General features: G+C 43.2%; 1 protein-coding gene across 7 annotated transcripts in view; it reads left to right on the top strand.

The window, feature by feature from the left end:
- Window positions 1-18,467, top strand: part of RBM44 (RNA binding motif protein 44) — a 37,058-nt gene that overhangs the window by 2,037 nt on the left and 16,554 nt on the right. For 4 of the 7 annotated variants that reach the window (XM_089477689.1, XM_089477688.1, XM_089477686.1 and 1 more), the window contains exons 2-4: window positions 1,651-2,028; window positions 8,167-9,668; window positions 17,972-18,027. In XM_089477689.1, the coding sequence (XP_089333815.1) occupies window positions 1,698-2,028; window positions 8,167-9,668; window positions 17,972-18,027 (1,889 nt within the window). In that variant the 5' untranslated portion in view covers window positions 1,651-1,697. Of the gene's footprint in view, window positions 1-1,650; window positions 2,029-3,221; window positions 3,383-8,166; window positions 9,669-17,971; window positions 18,028-18,467 lie in introns of those variants that run through there. The other 3 variants (XM_089477692.1, XM_089477691.1, XM_089477690.1) reach the window with 3 other exon arrangements.

Raw genomic sequence — 18,467 nt, 5'->3', positions numbered from 1 at the left:
AAGGAGCTATAGCAGTTAGGCTTTAAACAGGGGTGTACAAAAGCACTTTAAAAAGGAAGGTGTAAATTGGGCTTTAAGGTTTTTCAAAAAGAAGCTGTAACAAACAGCTGGGATTTAAAAAGATAAATAAAACTATAACATGGTAAACAAAAGCTACAAAAAAAGGTACACAAAACCAACAAAAAGGCATCTGAAGTAGTTTACAGCTTCTTTTTATAGCTGCAAAAAAGACGGTGTGACAGTTAATTTAAAGCCTAACCGTCACAGCTTCTTTTTGCGCGGCCCAAATGAATTTTGTACCTGTGTTTCTCAAACATTATCCCTGTCTGCTAGTGAGCCACTTCAGAAACAGGTGGCTCCACAGAGTAGTTTGTGCTACCTGCAAACAACTGTTTAGAACTACAGGTAGCATCTGCTAAGTGTACGGAAGCCCTGGGGTGTGCTTTAAGTGGTTCTTTTAATACGTCATCCATAAGTATCTATATAGTCAGCCCTCTGCATTCGCAGCCTTGATACTTGCGGTTTCAATTATCCGCCAGGTCAAGGCTGCTAGCCCAGGCATTCCTCCTCATGCTCCCTCCCAGGCTTTTCCCCTCAGGAGAAAAAGCCCAGCAGCCAACTAATGTGATTTTCTCAGGGAATGATCCAGCCAGGAAAGCGTGGCACAGCCTCCATAGTTTCCAGGATCCGCTCCTTGCCCCACCGCTCTCTGGGATGTCAAGGGAGCAATGTGGCTGGCAAATGGAGAAGGAGCTTCCATCTCCCCCCACACACAAAAAGGACCCTTTGTCCACCCCATTTCTCTCTGGGCTGTCAAGGGAGCGATGGGGCTGGCAAACGGAGAAGGAGCCTCCATTCCCCAAGGCCCTTTGCCTCCCCTTCTCAGTCCCTGGTCTGCCCAGGGGGCAATAGGGCTAGCAAACAGAAGAGGAGCCTCCAATAACCCCCCTCAGGACTCCTTCCCAGATGGATTGCAGCCCAGTCAAAAATCTGGTTGGGAAAGAGATTTGGGGGGATGGAGGCTCCTCCTCCCTTTCCCTGCCCCATTGCCCCCTGGAGAAGGAAGCAATGGGGCTGGGAACCAGTTAAATGGACAGGAAGTTGGGGGGGGGGGGAAAGGAGCGCAGGCTCCTGCTCCTCTTCACCCACCCCTTTAACTGGCTTCTGAGTGGGAGGTGGAGTTATTTGCGACTTGTCCATATCCGTGGGGATGTCATTCCCCTAACCCCCATGAATATGGAGGAACTACCGTAAAAAGAAAAAATTGGCTGCAGTCCTATACTACCTTTCCCTATAGGTCCAATGGAAATCAGGTGGGATTCCTTGAACACAGCGCGTGGGACTGTGTTTTTAAAACAGCATTTAAAAGGATGTTTGGACTAGCATTCAAGTAATGTAAAATTACACGTGTTTCAGTTTTGATAGACAGTACTGGCAGAGGATTGGAGCATTACTGTACATAAGTTGACCTCATGTACAAGTGAAGGACAGGTTTGGGGGGGGGCCAAAGTTATGGATTTTGTTATGACCCTTGGATAAAAACTCTAAAATTTCTAAACTTGTACATGAGTATATACAACAATTTCAGGACTCAACCCTTCATTTCATTGTTAATTATTATTTTTTCCCCCTGTTTTTCTTGCTTTCCAGGAATTGTAATGATACACTTTCGCCCTTTCTCACACTATGCCTAAAATATGTCATGCCTACCTCATTTTAATGAAAACTCGTGGGCTTCTCCTCCGTACTATGGAAGGCCATGGTTTCTGAGAGATTATTCCGTTTATGAACAAGTCACTTATTCATTGGTACCTTTGTATTCGCACCAAAGAGCACACTTTTCTACACCTGAAATTTACAGTCGTGTGGCAAATCCATTTGTGGTAGTACCACCTTGGTCACATGTTCCTTTTAATCCTCACCAAAGGGAGAACAATTACTATATACATCCTGCTACTGAACTGAATGCTGCCACTGAAACGAATACTTGCAGAGTTCTAGAGAAGTCTGATACTCAGAGTTCTTCAGGTGAGTTACATTACACTTTTTAGTAAAGTAGCAACTTTTTAATCAGGAATTTGTAGGTGTTGTAAATATTTTTGAGTAATTTAGCTCTAAATGGATTTTTTTGGTACATTTGGCTTGTTGTGTTCTAAGAACATAATCATCTGTTATTCAGGAACATGGTAGGAAACCCAGGGCAGTTTGTTTGTACATAATTGTTCCTAAATGTTCTCAAAAACAGTTCTGTTATGTTTATGTAACTTAGTGGGTGGCTAAAAGAAGTACTGTGATTTCAGTACTTCTGAAGTAGTACTACTGAAGAGTCAGTGTGATCTTGTGCTTATACTTTAAAGAGGTTGTTGAATCAGTTAATAAATCATCAGAACAGGCAAGCCACATAAAAATTACCAACTACAATAGTATTAAATAGGAAAGGAAACATTACTGCTAACATCAAACATTCCCCTCCCCATTAAACTGGCTGCTTGAGCTGCAGCTTTTCTGCCTTTTGGCTAAGATACATTACAGTACATAGTACATACTGATGATGTCTCTTGAAAGCAGAAAGTTCTTTACCTTTGGTAGGGACAAACAGATGAAGAAACAGTTTTCTTCAAAGGAGAAAAGATGTTAGGAGCATGTCTGTTGACTCAGTTTCCAGTGGTTCTCAAACTAGAGTGAGACCCTCTTGGGGTGCAAAACACATAGAAATGTAACAAAAAGGGGAAGAAAAAAAGGTCTTGAAGTAAACGAAGCTTTCCTATCTTCTCCTACTAAAACACATGGGTGGGTTGAGTACCCTTTAGCGCAGGATTCTGATTATTTTGAAATTAGGCTAGTGGGTTTCACAGATCCTTGCCTATCTCACCATCTCACCGTTCTATGAGAAGAAGTGTTGCTTTGTTCCAGAGCCATTTCTTTTTGTGTTGGCACAGTGGGTGGGCACAATGTGGCTGGAGGGCCACCTATGCTTTCAGGGCTGGTTTTGTGGTCTCCAGGGTCCACCAGGAGTTAGAAAAAAGCCCCCAACGCCTCTAGGAGGACATTCTCACCATGCCCCCCCCCCATGGTTATGATAGGCCCCGGAAAGGCCTTTTTTAAAACCGTAGGTAAAAACCTGTTTGCCCAGAAGACCTAAAAATATTGTGAAAATGCTGCCCACAGCCCCTAGAGAGGATTGAGAGAGATTGGAAGCAAAAATATTTGTTTTACATTAGGAGTCTGGTTTGCAAGAACTTCTGGGGGAGGGTAATGCAGCCCCCTAGTGTCCCACAGTTGCCCATCCCTGATTTAGAAGGGATGCAAGATCTCTACACGTTTGTGGAAAAACAGTTGGTGATGGACTTCATTGAAGGGAGAAGCATAATAAATGTAAAAGGTAAGGAGACGTTCTCAAAGATTGATGTATGCATAGTATTTTCAGTTGTAAATGTGCTTACTATGATTTGGGCACCCTGTATCTTCCTTTACTTCAAAATAACCATGATGTGTAATTTCCATTATTCCATACATAATAGGTTCCTATTTAAAGATGTAAGCATCTTAACATTTTATTTTATTAGTTACCAAATTTGGGGCCCTGGAGAGTATTGATGTCAATTTCCAGAAGACCAAACCACTATTCCTGTAGTTTTATATGTGTTTGTAGTTCAATAAAATCTGAAGATCTAAGTTTGGGAAATACTGTTCTGCTTTCTAGTTTCATGTTAGTAATGGTTTTGCAGTAAATATTCTTTTTACAGCAGTGGAAGGGAAAACATCCTTTCATGGGTTGCTGCTTCTCATCATTCTGGTAAGCAGGAAGTAGACTTTAAAGGAACTGTGACGAGGGGAAGGGGGGCAATCCCCAACAGCTCTCAGTCTGATTCTTATTTGTACTCTAAATAATCTATTTCTAGAGCCGTTTCTCCTTCTGTTTCTTCAAGGATAATATTCTTTCTGTATTGCGTGTGAGTGTATCTTTTTTCTCTTATGATTTATTTTCTGACGACTGCCATTTAAAAAAAGCCTATAACCCTTTCTGTATTAATTTCTGCTTTTTCATTGGGGGACTAGACTGTGTTTGGGGGGTGATTAGTAGGCCTGTGATTATGGCACAGGCCCACTAGTCACCCCCTAAACACAGTCTAGTCCCCCAATGAAAAAGCATACTAACATTAAAGTAGAAAGCAGAACGCTCAAACTCTGTTGAACACAATCCCAAGATGTTAGTGGAATCTCAGGCTGGCACTGCTTCTGGGCTTGAGGATCCCAAGGTGTAAGTGACAGAATAAAAAACAAGAAAGGTGACACAGATGGAAGAGGGTGAACCCTCTATCCAAGGCCACATTGTGAACCAGTGCAAACACAGGACCCACATTGGGTCCAGCGAGTTCAATGATATGCATATGGGACAGAGGATGAGTAAAGATTACTGTATATACTCATGTAAAAGTCTAGAAATTTTAGTAAAAAAAAATGACTCCAAAAAACTGAGTTGACTTATTTGTGGGTCAATCTAAGTATTGTACTTTAACTCTTTATTTAAAAAAGGAATCATCACCTGGCAAAAGGCAAGAGCATAATCTCTCCTGGAATCACTGATCTCTATTCTCTCATCCATCCAGTCTTTAGTATGAGCACAAACATGCCTACTAGAATTTTGTAAGTTCTTTGGCATTGTTTCCATTGCTTCTTCCTTTAGATTCTTTGTTTACACCTTAAGTTTTGCCCTCAACTTAGCCACAGGTCGTGTCAAAATCCATAATTTTAGTCCCAAAACTTGCTCTCGACTTACACATGAAGTCGACTTATAGTCAAGTATATACAGTAGATTCTTCTACTGTAGGGTAGTGGATCAACACTACACCCTGACTTTTGTGATTGTTTGTGTGCCATTATTACCAGAGAAACAGCAACCGTGTAATATATTCCCACCAAACTGTAGATTTCCATCTTCCTATACCAGTGTGAGGGGGAATATCACAAGGGGATCATGTTGTGCGTCCCTGAGGTGAAGGGAGTAATCTTCATTGTGGTCTCTGTGTCTAACACAAATGGGTCTGCACCTGTGTAGAGATCACCAATGGAATATTCTAGCCACCTATCACACATGCTCAAGCCCACCAAGCTACCATTTCCTCAGTTTCCATTTGTCCGCCTACAGAGCTAGTTGCTTCAGATTGTTTTGGGGCTGAGTAGTAGTTTTTTTTTGCTTTTTCTATTCTTTAGTCATTCTTTTTTCTAAGTTTATTTTCCCCCACCATATATATGTCTATGTGTATAAAATACCGAGATCTCCACACCCTTGGGTCCTTCTCCCCTTTCTATGGCCTCAACTTTGCTCTTCAAGCATTGTTTCTGCTGCGGTCAGAAAGTGTCTCTTTGTAACATACATCCCATGTGTCTTTTTTGGGGAGAAGGGCACATTGTTGAATGTTGTGCCATTTGGAAGGGTTTTAATGCCCAAGCCCTTAAAAATAGAGTTCAGTGCCTCAATGTTTATTGTTGGAAGCAATCTCTCAAGGTTTGTGACTATGGTCTCCAGTAGGTCCAATGTGGACCACCATTCCACTAAATCAAAGAAACTGAGTTCCATTATCCCATCTATGGAGCCATGTACCAACTTTGATACTGATGTCACAAGCATCATCTCTTCCAGTTTCTTTGTCATCAGCACTGACAGTTTTGGTACGAAATTTGGCTCCCACCCCAACTTAGGTTTCGACAGTGGTTACACTGGCAGTAATAGCTCTGATACCAAACCTGCTGCCAATGCATCAGGTACCCCAACAGTTTCTGCCTCTGATACTGGGCTACCAGCTAGGGCTACAGGGGCTAAGTCTGATGGTTATGATTCTGACTCTTTCTTGCCTGCTTCCCCTTCACCTATAAAATCTTTTCCTTCTGGCACAGTTGAGGACTCTGGACCTTCATCTTCCCCTGAGTACATGAAGCTCTTCTCAGACATATTTGACGGATGCCTAAAGCTCTTGGTATCGAGGTGAAGATTTCCCTGGCTCCAATCAATGATCTTGTCTTTCAAATGGTAGATTCCTAGACTGCCTTGGTCCCTCTTCTGCCCACCTTACATAAGGTTATGAAACATTCTTGGCAGAAACCTTCCTCGTTCTCCCCAGCATCCAAGAAGTTGGAGAACTTGTTTGTTCTTGTTTGTTCTCCTGCTTCTTGTTTGTTCAATCATCTGGCCCTGAATTCCATAGCAGTGGAAGCATTGTAGTCCAGATCTTCTGGGAAGACTCAGTCTGCTCCTGTTGATAAGGAAGGCAGTCACCTTGATGTTTTTGGTCATAGGTTTTATTCCTCGGCATCTCTTTCTGTTAAGGTGGGCAATACAGGCTTGCATGGCTGAATATCAGAACTTTCTTTGGGACAGGATGGTGGCTTTTGTTCTGAATATCCCAGATGCTCAATGCAACACAGCCATGTCTTTCTGTCAAAAGTCACAAGCTTTAGCTACTCAACACATCCACTCTCCTCAGTGTATGGTGGATTGTGCCTCTCAGGTTATGTCTGGAGTGGTTGCCTTGACATTATGACTGGCTTCTTTCCACTGACCACCCTGAAGAGATTAGGCGTAGACCAGTCTGAAACATAGGCTTCTCCTTCTACTTTTTATGCACCATTCCCAATTACATGCCTTTGAATCTGCAGAGCCTTCATCTAGAAGATGTGTACTACAGACAGTGGTGTCCATTTAATCAGTGTGCCCCAGGCCATCCACCTATTGGCTTGGGAGATTTGCTACATCCCATGACAGGCTGTTTCCCTCTCCACTGCTGAAAAAGGAACAGTAGTCTTAGTGCAGGCAGAAACCTCTTCCCTATCCAGAACTGAGGGAAGCGTTTTTCCTCAAGGATGAGGAAGGTAATTAATGTTTCTTTAGTTTTTATCCACATTGATAATAGTTGGTAGTTTTTGTCTGATTTACTCTGTTTCAGTTGGAAGTGGCATACAGTCCTCCCTCCATTCTCGTGATCTTGAGACTTGCATCCCTTGCCTATGCACAAGGGACAAACAGAGGGGGAAACAATAGGACACGTGTGCAAGGAGTGCATGTGCATCCACAGCCATTTACCCATATTCAAGCCAGTGGGGCTTGAATATAAGTGAAGCTTTTTTTGGAGGGGTCTGGGACAAGAGGGGCAACTGTATTTGTTTCTCTTTTTTTCCTTGGTTGTAACTTGGACTGTTGGGGTGTTGCTTCCCATGGTGATGGTTCCCTTGGGGTTTACTTTCTGTTTACCAGGGCGATGACAAGCATTCCATGACAGGATGTTTCCTTTTACCATTGAAAAGACACATCTCACAGATAAAACTAATGTTCTACTCTCTGCTTACTATTTTACCCTTTCTGCATTTTGACAAAACAGCAATATACCGTAAGACCCCCTCTTAGAGGATATGTTTAATGATCTCCTGTGAATTCCTGAAACTGCAGACAGTACTGAATCCTAATTTTTAAACTGTATTTTTGGGACTGGAAAATTATCGTAACCCCCCCCCCCTTACTTTCTCCCCCATGCTGGGCTGGGGAATTGGTCTGCTCCCAATTGCTTCCTCACAACAAGCAGGTCAACCTCCGACTCAAGCATACTATACAATCGCACTGGAAGACCTAGAGATGACCATAAACAGAAGTTGACCTTCCACTTGTGAAGAAGCAATGAGAGGAAATTTGGGAAGTGGATGGGTTCCATCATGCTTTGCAGAGAGCAGATGAGAAAGGGAATAATATTTTTACAGACCATGGGTAAGTGAAACCACAGAAAGAATCTGCATGTAAGGGGGTCTTACTGTAGTTGTAGACTGGTTGTATATGTGGTTGTAAGTGTTCACTTCCAAAGAATTAATTTAGGTACTCCTGAAAACTCCAGATGTTATTAGTCTTTAGAGAACTATAGCTTCCAAGCCCTTTTATTTGGTTGATATTTTCTATCTAATGGTACACAATATTCAAAATGTTCATTTACAGCAAAATAAGTAATATGATTGCAGTTTTCCAGTCTATATAATCAGTCCCCCTACCCCCCCAGTCCACTTCCTTTTATTCCTCAGTATATTAATTTATTTACTTAAATTGAACAAATAGTGAGTACCTTTTTCAGTAAAGAAAGGCCATCTCTTTAAATAGCTACCCTGAATATATTTCTTGTTTTTAAGCAGATACAAAAGCTGTGTTGGGCTCCCATCAACTGGCATCAAGGAATCCTGAAATATCTAGGCTGAATAAAGGTATGGTCAGCCGAATTGCTTCAGGTGGCCATTCCAATGCTAGGACCTTGGAGCAAAGAGGAAGTAGAGTTGAGAAAAATGAGTTCAAATCAACTGTCTTCTTTAGTGCTGCCCACAAGCAGGAACATTCTGAAAAAAGTGAGACTAACAATAGCTGTAGTGAACATCAAGCTGGGGCTAACTGCTCCATTTCAAACCAGTCATGTTATTTAAGTACCTCAGAACTGAATTTGACAAAAGAAAACCTGACTAACATGAGCTCATCAGTGGATGAAGAAAATGAATCTCTATGTAAAGAGCAACAGAAAATTTCCATTCCACCAGAAGATGCAACTGAAGGAGGATTTACTATGCCTATTCACGAAGACCTTCCCAACCTCACTGACATTGAGAATGATTACAGATGCAGTGACTTAGATGATGACTCACAGTTAGAATATCACAGTGCTGAAGAAGAAGAATGTGTTTGTTGTAGCTCCTCATATGCACAACAAAGGGAGATCTTAGAAACTTTTAATGATAAGAAGTTGCCAAATGAACATAAATTGACAGGTGGCCAGCCACAGTTTAATAAATTGGAAGATGAATTATCTAATACAAGTTGCAGTGCAGTTAGTAACTATTGCAGTTTCAGTGAAAAGCCAGAATTTTCCAAGACGTTTCAAGATGGCAAAGGAACATCAGCCCATTACCTGAATTCTGATGATCAAGAAAGAGATGAAACTGAAGATGCACTTGATAGAGAAAAGAACAACTCAGAGTCATCCTTAATTTGCAAGAGTGAAATTGATGAAAAGACAAAAGTAAATTCTCTTACAGACACAGCATGGACATATAAAATGTCTACTAATAGAGGATTATTTAAAAAGACTGATAACAGTAGTACAAATGTCTCTCAGAGAATTGGAAATCCACATGTACTGCATCAAGAAAGAACACTTGCATTGCCTATACACACTTACAGTGATGGTCTGGATATTTCAGATTCTTGTACTCATGAACAATCTGTTGTATTGAATACTAATGAGATCTGCACCTGCAAACTGCATGGAATATGCAAAGAGAATTTTCCTAACACAGAGTTAAATGGCATAGCATCCTTGAATAATATAGTTAATAAAAATCAGAGTACAGTGAACCAAGCTGTTGATGCAACCTCTGATTTTAGAGCTTGTTTTACAACAAGTCGAGCAACTAATGTTAAAGCCTCAATGGTGACCAGGGGACAAAACACAGTGATAACGATGATGAGCAAACATAGGCCCAATGAGTGGCTTACAGATTCCCACAGAAGTGTTGGCTGCAATACAGATTGGTCATGCATGTCTGAAAAGGTGGAAGCAATTGATTCACAAATAGCAGTTACTGACATGTTGGAACACTCTTGTATTGGTGATACTGCAAAACATGGATGGAAACCCCAAATTGAGGTAACCTTGACAAGCTCTTTATGAAATTAACTAAATGTTTTGTTTGAGCAACAAGTGGAATTTGACATTCCACAAATGGTCTTCCTCTCACACAGTTGAACCTTCCCTTCCACTTCTCTCCAAACCTGCTCCAAACTATCCAAGCAGATGTGAGGGCTGCAGGTGGGAGAGGGAAACTTTCTTCTCTCTTTCACTGACAAGATTTTTATTAGCAGAAGGACTCTAGATGGATTCTATCTTCTCGGAATTAAGCTGTAATTATAATTATTTTCTAGGGATCTGGAACTCCAATCTGGAGCCTTTCCAAAGTGAGGGGGAAGCAGAGTCACTTCGAATCCAAGGCAATTCACGTGATTAATTATCACACATGAAGGATGAAATTGTGCTCATTACTGAGGCAAAGCGGAGCCAGTGCAAAATAAATTACCACACCAGACGGATTCAACTATTTGAATTGGCACCCTTGTGCATGCTTAGTGGGGCTCTGGACGCTGTCATCCTTCCCTGCTTCCTCCATTTGCCCCCTCCTTAGTTGTCATCCTTCCCAGCTCCCTCCGCTTGCTCCCTCCTTAGCACCAGGACACGGGAGGCCAGTGGGAGCAGGATCGGGCTGATGAAGGAGGAAGATGAAGCACCAGGACACGGGTTCACTGGGGGAGAGATCGGAGTGAATGAGGAGGAGGAGGATGCAGGAACAGGACGCAGGGGGTCACTGGCGGCGAGATCGGGTTGCAGGAGGAGGAGGATGCAGGAGCAGAACGAAAGGGGCCAGGGAGATCTGTATTGGGGCTGCAGGAGGAGGACGAAAGAGGCCAGGGAGAGCTGGATCGGGATGCAGGAGGAGGAGGAGGATGAAGGAGAAGGATGCAGGGGGCCAAAGGGTGTGAGATCGGGGTGATCTTCCACACCAGAGCAATTAGGATTGAAATCAAAGTGAGTTTGGAAACAAATTTTGTGAATTCGCTTGTTACCGAATTCACCTACATCAGGAGTCATTTTGGATTGTCTTTGGATCTGGCTTGGAACTGCTCCCCATAGAAAGCAATCACGTGTGATAATACGTCACGTTTTAACGTGAATTCGCATGGTTGGACCAGAAGTGACTCCGTATTGGAGCTGTCAAACCCATCGTCTTATAAGGGCCTAGGTCAAGGCTGTACTGTACCTAGTGGCCACAAATGCATGGAATGTTGTTTCTCTGGGCTACTTCTGGTGTCCCATGAATGAAATTCCATTAGCCCAGTGGCATTTTCCTCCTGCACTCCCCCCCCCCCCCCCCATGATCCCCTTATCTGCTCTAGAAGATCCTTTAATCCTTCAGTAGTTTCTGTTCTGCTCACAAATGGGCAGTTTTGGATACAGTGCCTCATTACAGTGCACTATTAATACAGTGCTTGTATTAATAGGTAAATGGAGAAGTATTGACAGGCAGGCTGTGTGCTAGTGATTTGTCCGGCCCAAGGTATCTTAAAAATGTTTATAAAAATACTTATATTAGCTATTAAAAAGGAAAGCAGGTAATTACAGTACATGTTTTACAGAGCCCTTTATACAGCTGCAGATACTGAAATCTCATGCTGTTGGGTTAGTTAGCTACTTTTATGTCAGAGGTAGAATTGGAGTGTTGGGTTTGATGTAGAAGGCCTAACTTGCTACTTGATATTACTTCTAAACACTTATGTTACAGACCACACATCTAGCGGTTTCTTGTTTTTCTCTTTAAGGCAGCAGTTTACAAATGTAACATTTAGTCAGCCAAAATGGCACCCAAATGTCTACACTCAGTTTCGGTTCAGATGGCATAAAGAGTTAATTTTTTAAAAAACTTTAAAAACATACATACAAAAAGAAAAATACAAAAATAGCCAAAGAAATCATCAAATGAACAAGAATACACACACGTTGGAAAACTAATTTTTAGTCAGTCACTATTCCATAGTTTAAATAGTTTGTTAGCTCCTCTATGGCCCAGAAAAGATGGGGCAAATAAACCAGTTTCCAGCCATGTTTGGGGGCATAATGTTTAGATGTTGCACACCCCGAGAGCAATCGGAAACTGTGCCGAGGCCACATCTTTTGCAAAGAACACTTTTTTGTCGGCCTGGTTTAAAACCGCGGCAGCAGCCCAGATTGGGGCTAGGCACGTGTGGTTGCCACGGCCCTGGTGTGAACCGCGCCAGAGCCCATTTTATCAAGCCTCTCTGTTTCAGCCCTATATCACCCTGTTTTAAAGATCCTGAATGAAGGTGTGTTTTGTGAGAATTTAAAGGAATGCTGAGGAAAACTTTGTCATGTCTGTATTGCAAGCCAAGCTCTGACAAGCTTTGCTTTTGGGTTTATGGGACATTTTCTGAGAGACCAGGGCCCCTTTCACACTTCACAGTTATAGGACCGTGATTCTACTTTAACCTCCATGGCAACCCTCCTATGGAATCCTGGGATTGGCTGTTTAGGGAGAGGCCTTTGGAAACCTCAGCCAGAGGATCCTTCCTCCTCCGGTGCCTCTGAATAGACTATTCACAGCCTAGGATGCCCCCATAAGAGGCAGCCGTGGCAGTTAAAGTAGAATTATAGTGCTATAATTGTCTGGTGTTAAGGACCCCAGATTGTTATGGCTGAAGAAATCACAATTACGTTTGTTCAGAACAATTGGCTATTTCTCTCTTCATTTGTGGTCTTGATTGTGGTGGCTTCTGTTCATGGTGAGAAACAAGATAAGTTTACTTAAGTTTCCAGTATAAGTAGCACTGAAAAGTCATATACTAATAGCCCTTTAAACACTATAGTCTTCCTACATGTAAAGTTTTTCCCTGTAATGATGAAACATTACAACCTTTTATTACAACTACTCACATCCTGGAAGGATTACTGTGCAACACACATGCAAATTCTTGCTTGTGTTTTCCCCCATGAATATGAAAGATTACCAATTTGTAATTTCCAAACCAATGGGTTCTATACGATGTGATTAATCTGACTGTTACATGGCAAGTTTTCTCCCTCCATTTTAGTTTGTAAGTTTTGATACAGATATTGAAGGTGTGAACTGCACAGGAACTGTGGGCCAGTTTTCCATTTCATGTGCCACCCTCCCTTTTTCCTTCAAAATGGTGCGTCCAAGGGCCATTGGTTGACTTCATGTTGCCATTTTGAAGGTGGAACTGAGGGAAAATAAGGTATTTTAGGTTGCTGGTTGGAGATGAGGTTTTTATATGTTTACACTAATTTGAGAGGGCTTTGGTGTGATTTTTCTAACATTTTCACCTGAAAATCATAGTATGCTGCATTTTCTTTCTCTGCTCACTTCTGAGATTATTTGGATATACATTGGTCTGAAGAAAGGTTAAATAACGATATTTCTTCTTCCTGGTTTCTGAAGATCACACAAATGGGTTGTTCTGCACCTGTGCAGTAAAGCTCAGAAAACTCTGGAATCACTGGACAAAACTTTGTTTGTAATTTTTTGGCAGTAGCTCCACCCACCCTCTTGTAAACCTCCTAGCAGTCCCATTCTTCTCCACTTCCTTTTGTCCACCATGATAGCATCACTATCGGAATCGTTTGTACTCAGTACTTTTGATTTTGTCCTAACAGATTGTTTTTGACCACTCTTTTGGATTTAGGTCTGGATATATTTACCAATCGCTTGACCTCGGACCATCTGACTACAGTTCTGTCTTTAGATTTGTGACTTCAACTCCGGTTGAGAATGACCTCTTTTAAGCACTGTGGCAAATGTGACGTGAAAATCCTCACTTCAGATCACCATGATCTTTGTGTTTGGGGGAGGATCATAATGTCCAGTCTTGCCCTCCTTGCAAGTCTATGACTATGCAGGCCGTCAAAAATCGGGACCTCAAGGTGGCTCTTTGGGAAGAATCTCGCAGACCAACCTCTGCTCCAACCTACGAAGGTTCAGGAAAAGGGGAGACCCAGAGAAAAATCTTCTAAAGATAGAAGGACGTCTCAGTCAGATAAGGAGCGAGGAATCCAAAAAGACTTCCAAATGGAAGCATTCTGATAAGTCTTCTCACCCCAAAGGGAATAAATCGATGAATTATTCAGCTTCAAAAAGAGCCCGCTCTACTTCTCCCCTCGGCAAATTGGGTAGTAAAGAGGTGTTGGCTTCAGCCAAAACTCTCTCCGCAGCCCTTGGCTCTGATCCTAAATGGTCAACCTTGACATTGGCCATTCTAAGGGTTGAGACGCACCCAATTCCATCGGGTAACACCTCTCAGATCATCCGCCTCAACATTGACACTGAATCAGAGGGGAGATTGTGAACCCAACTAGCCACATCATAGTCGGGAGCCCCGGGCTCGAACCCTCGGCCTACCTCCTCAGTGGGACTGGACCACCTTTGGGGCTGAAGCCGATGAGATCGCTAATGTGGACATTGAATCCTCTTTAGGAGGATCTCCTTCACCACTATCCGGACCTGGTCTTTGATTACGACAGTGGCCAATACCTCTTGCCTGTCTATGCTGACTAGCTCCACTGCAACCTCCGACATCCCAGACTTCCAACTCCAGCATCTCAGGTTGTAACCAAAGCTCAAGTTATCAGAGCCTCCACCCCGACTTGACCACCAGTTCCTCCACGCCATAGGTCTCTCTATGATACACCTCTGCCAAGGATCCCCAAGGACTCTCTGGACGCTCCCCAACAACTGACTTGGATGTGCAGAAATCACTGACACCACAACACCTGGTCGAGATGGACACTGCCTCTCCCATGGATATGAGGACTTTCATTGATCGAATAGTCTGGATGGCTAATGCCCTTGAAATAGAGGTCATCCATACCAATGACAGCATGGTGGACTTGATCAAGCAGAGAGTACATGGAAAGGTACCAACTCCCCCTTCCATTGGCTATCTTCCTTCATTGAGGAATTTATATCACAACTCTACTTCGGTTCCTATTTGGCTGTTTCAACATCCAAAGCTGAATTCCACTATTGTGGAAGAGTCTCAGCTGTCCTTCATCTCTAGACCTTCTTCCTTCCCTACCAACAAGGAGTGAAAAGATCGATGGACTAGCTAAGGCCTGTTCCAGACGGGCATAAAGTACATCCCCAGGATGTCCTAGGGTTAGGAAAGGGCGTGCTTTACGTACACCCCTAACCCTAGTACATACTGGGTACGTACAAAATGGTGGTGCCCGTTCCACACGGGTGCTGCCATTTTGACGTAGCAGACGCATAGTGTCTGCACGTCGCTCAGCGGAAGTGACGCCGCGAGTGCACCATTGGGCACTTGCTGCGCCACTTCCGGGACGCAGAAAGAAGCGCCATTTTCGGGCTTCTTTTTGCTCCGCGAGGGAGCCGCACAGTACGGAAGCTGCGGCTCGCTCGCGGAGCAACCGGCACCGCCGGCAGACCGCCGCTTTCAGGCGGTCAGTATGCACCTATGATGTCCTGTGTCTCAGCTGTATTGGACCTCAAGGTGGCCAATTACGCAGCATGAATGGGGGCATATGTCTAGCACCTTATGGAGCACTTAAAACCACTATTGAATGATATGCTGGATGACAAGAAAACCCTATCCCTGGCCATTCAATCTAAGACCCACTTTCTAGGTGGACAACAAATATGCTCGGCATGCCACTCCATGGGTTGTGCTTCCAAAATTCTCTCTGGCTCCACGGCCCTTCAGACACACACTTGGCTACGATCGTCAGGCCTGAATCCCCAGGCCCAATCTCCTATCAAGAACATGCCTTTCAATGATTCCAGTCTCCTTAATAAAAAGACGAATGAGAAGCTTAATTTTTGATACCGTATGAAGGCAACGGCAAACGGTATGTCCTCGGCATCATTTCAATCTCCTCACCATTGCTATGGAGGCCAGTGCCCTTGGTGCACCCCCCCCCCCAATACCAACAAAGGATCAGCACAAGCAGCGCCAACCCTCTCACTCTCCTTCTTCTTCTGGCTGTCACCAACAGCCTCAGTACCAACAAGGCTGCCGCAAGAAGGAGCCTGACCAAGGCAAGAGGAGATTGTGAGAGGCACATTTCTTTTTGACCCCCTTTGGGGCTAGACTGAGGCCCTTCCTTAATGCCTGAACCTCAGTCACTTCTGACTTGTGAGTCTTAGATGTCATCTGCAGGGGCTGTGCCCTCAAGTTCGAAGAGCTCCCGACCACTGGAACTATATGTTTCACCGTCCCCTCAGACACCCTACTCAAGAAAGTGTGCACTCTCTTGCAAAAGGGCATGATCAAACCTGTAGAATCTGCTCGATCCCACTATTGTTTTTTCTCCTGCTATTCACTATCCCTAAAAAGGACTTGGGACTCTGGCCCATTTTGGGCGTGTGATTTAAATGACTTTATTATTTACCGCCATTTTCATATGGCAACTCTTGCCTCTGTTATGCCACTTTTACAGAGAGGCCATTGGTTCGTGACGTTCATCTCAAAGACACCTATTTTCAAATTGGAATCCGAAGGTATCACAGGAGGTTCCTCGCCCTTGCCATCGGGGCCAAAATGTTACAGTACAGGGTGCTTCCCTTCCCACAGCACCGAGGGTCTTCACCAGATGTTTGGCCCTGGTTGTAGCCTACTTCCACCAGCACAACATTACAGTCTTTCTGCATTTAAACAACTGGCTCTTTGTCACTCCATCCCAAGAAGGACTCATCAAGGACTTTATAATAATAATAATATAATAACAACTTTATTACAGCCATTTGGCCAGCACACATCAAGGACTTTGTCCCTCCTGGTGTCTCTTGGGGTGATAGTCAACAGAGAGAAACCAAACTGACCCCATCAAGGCAGGTCAGGTTCATTGGGACGATCCTCGACTCTGATAACTTGATGCCCTACCTGCCATTAGACAGGTTTCAAGCTCTCTCTGAGGCTGTTTGCAACTGTCTGGCACAGGTGGATCAGAGCCCACAGTGTGCAAGTAGCTTTGGGACACATGGCCTTGACAACTTATGTCACTCATGGGTAAGCCTCTATCTCAGACCATTTCAGTTTTGGTTCCTCTCCATCTTCAGTCCCATGGAGGATCCTCCCACCAAGCGGCTCACGATACCAAGACCCATGGCCAGATCTTTACGCTGGTGGCTCGAACCTGACAATGTATTAATCCGGATGGCCTTTCTGCCTCCTTTGCCTCAAATCACTCTGATAACAGATGCATCCATGGATGCATGGGGTACCCACACTTTGGACTTCATGATCAAAGACAAATGGACTCCATCAGAGACACAACTTCACATCAGTGCACTTGAGATGCTTACGGTACAGAAAGCTCCCCGAGCCTTTGAGACTCTTCTCTTGGATAAGATAGTGCTTCTCTTGACAGACAGCACCACTGTCATGTACTACCTGAACAAGCAAGGAGGAACAAAGTCTCAGACGCTTCTCGAGATCACCCTTCATATCTGGGACTGGTGGATTCCGAGAAAGATTCTCCTACAAGCCGTCCACCTCCCCAGGGAGGAGATGAATTGGCAGACCAACTCAGCAGGGCCAGGCAGGACACAGCCTTTGGGAGGGCAGTGTTACTTTCTGGGTTACACTGAAGTTTGATTTATTGCTTGTGCTATATGCTTGGAATCCAAACAAATGACAAACAAGTGCACTTTTTCAAATTTAAAAGTTTATTGTTATATGCTTCATGCTCATGAAGATGCACTTTACTAAGTTTGAAGTTTATTGTTGTTAATAAATACAATTTATTTGAACCTTATAAACAAATGCTCCTTTTAGAATTTAAAGGTTTTTATGGTTGTTCACAAATACAACTGGTTTGAATTTACAATTGGTATCATGACACGCCCTCCTCCACTGACTGAAGCTTGTCAGTCTAACCCATTTGTGTGATTCATAGAGCCCACAAAGAAGAAGGACAGGTTGCTTTCTTGTAACTGTATTTCTTCAAGTGGTCATGTGTGAATTCACACAAATCATGCCCATCCTCCCCTCAGTCATTTCCTGCTCACTTAGTCTTTTCTATTGCTGCCATGCACCGTATTTTATGGAACTGGAAAAGAATGGGACTGCTAGGGGGTTTATAAGAGGATAGGCGGAACTACTGTCAAAAAGTTGCAAACAAAGTTTTGCCCAATGATTCCAGAACTTTCTGAGCTTTACTGTGCAGGCACAGAATAACCCATTTGTGTGAATTCACAGATGACCACTCGAAGAAATAAGTACAGGTAAGCAACCTGTCCGTATTTGGAGCATTTGGATGTCTTACGCAGCTTGTCAGTTAAATCTGCATTCCAATGGCTGACTACATTAGGTTTGCAGCTCAAACTTCCTAAAATCTTATCTTTCCAGGATCCTTTGGAATGTGAAAACAGCACAAGCAAAGATTTAAATGAAATCCCAAACAGGTATGACAGATGTTCTCAACTAAATAGCTGAAATTTGTTTTGAGATCTTAAAAGATGCATTGGTTTTATCCAGAGTTTATGTGATGGAAGAGGCAGAGAAGGTCGGTTTTGCCCCTTTACACTGCTTTCAGCTTCACAAGATTGGAGGTATCAGATAATATGGGATGTACTGGAGGCTGAACAGCAAATTGTTTCCCCGCTCCCTTCAATGAGCAGAAGCATTTAATGAATTGCTTATGGTGGTCTGCTCTGAGTCTAAACTTGTGACCATTAGCAAAACTAGAACTGTTGGTTAGAGTACTTAAATTTGAAGACTAATTTGGGGTATAGGAATGTCCTTTAACTGAATGTTAATATTCCTAATAATGCATTTCCTAATAATGCATTTAATGCACCCAGATACAAAAGCTAATATCAGAGATCTTAAGAAAGACCCTAAA

This window comes from Sceloporus occidentalis, unplaced genomic scaffold (genome assembly GCF_023333645.1).
Source record: "Sceloporus occidentalis isolate IW3139 unplaced genomic scaffold, rSceOcc1.0.p SCAF_12, whole genome shotgun sequence".
In the NCBI taxonomy this organism is placed as follows: Eukaryota; Metazoa; Chordata; class Lepidosauria; order Squamata; family Phrynosomatidae; genus Sceloporus; species Sceloporus occidentalis.
This window is presented reverse-complemented; position numbering and strand designations above follow the sequence as displayed.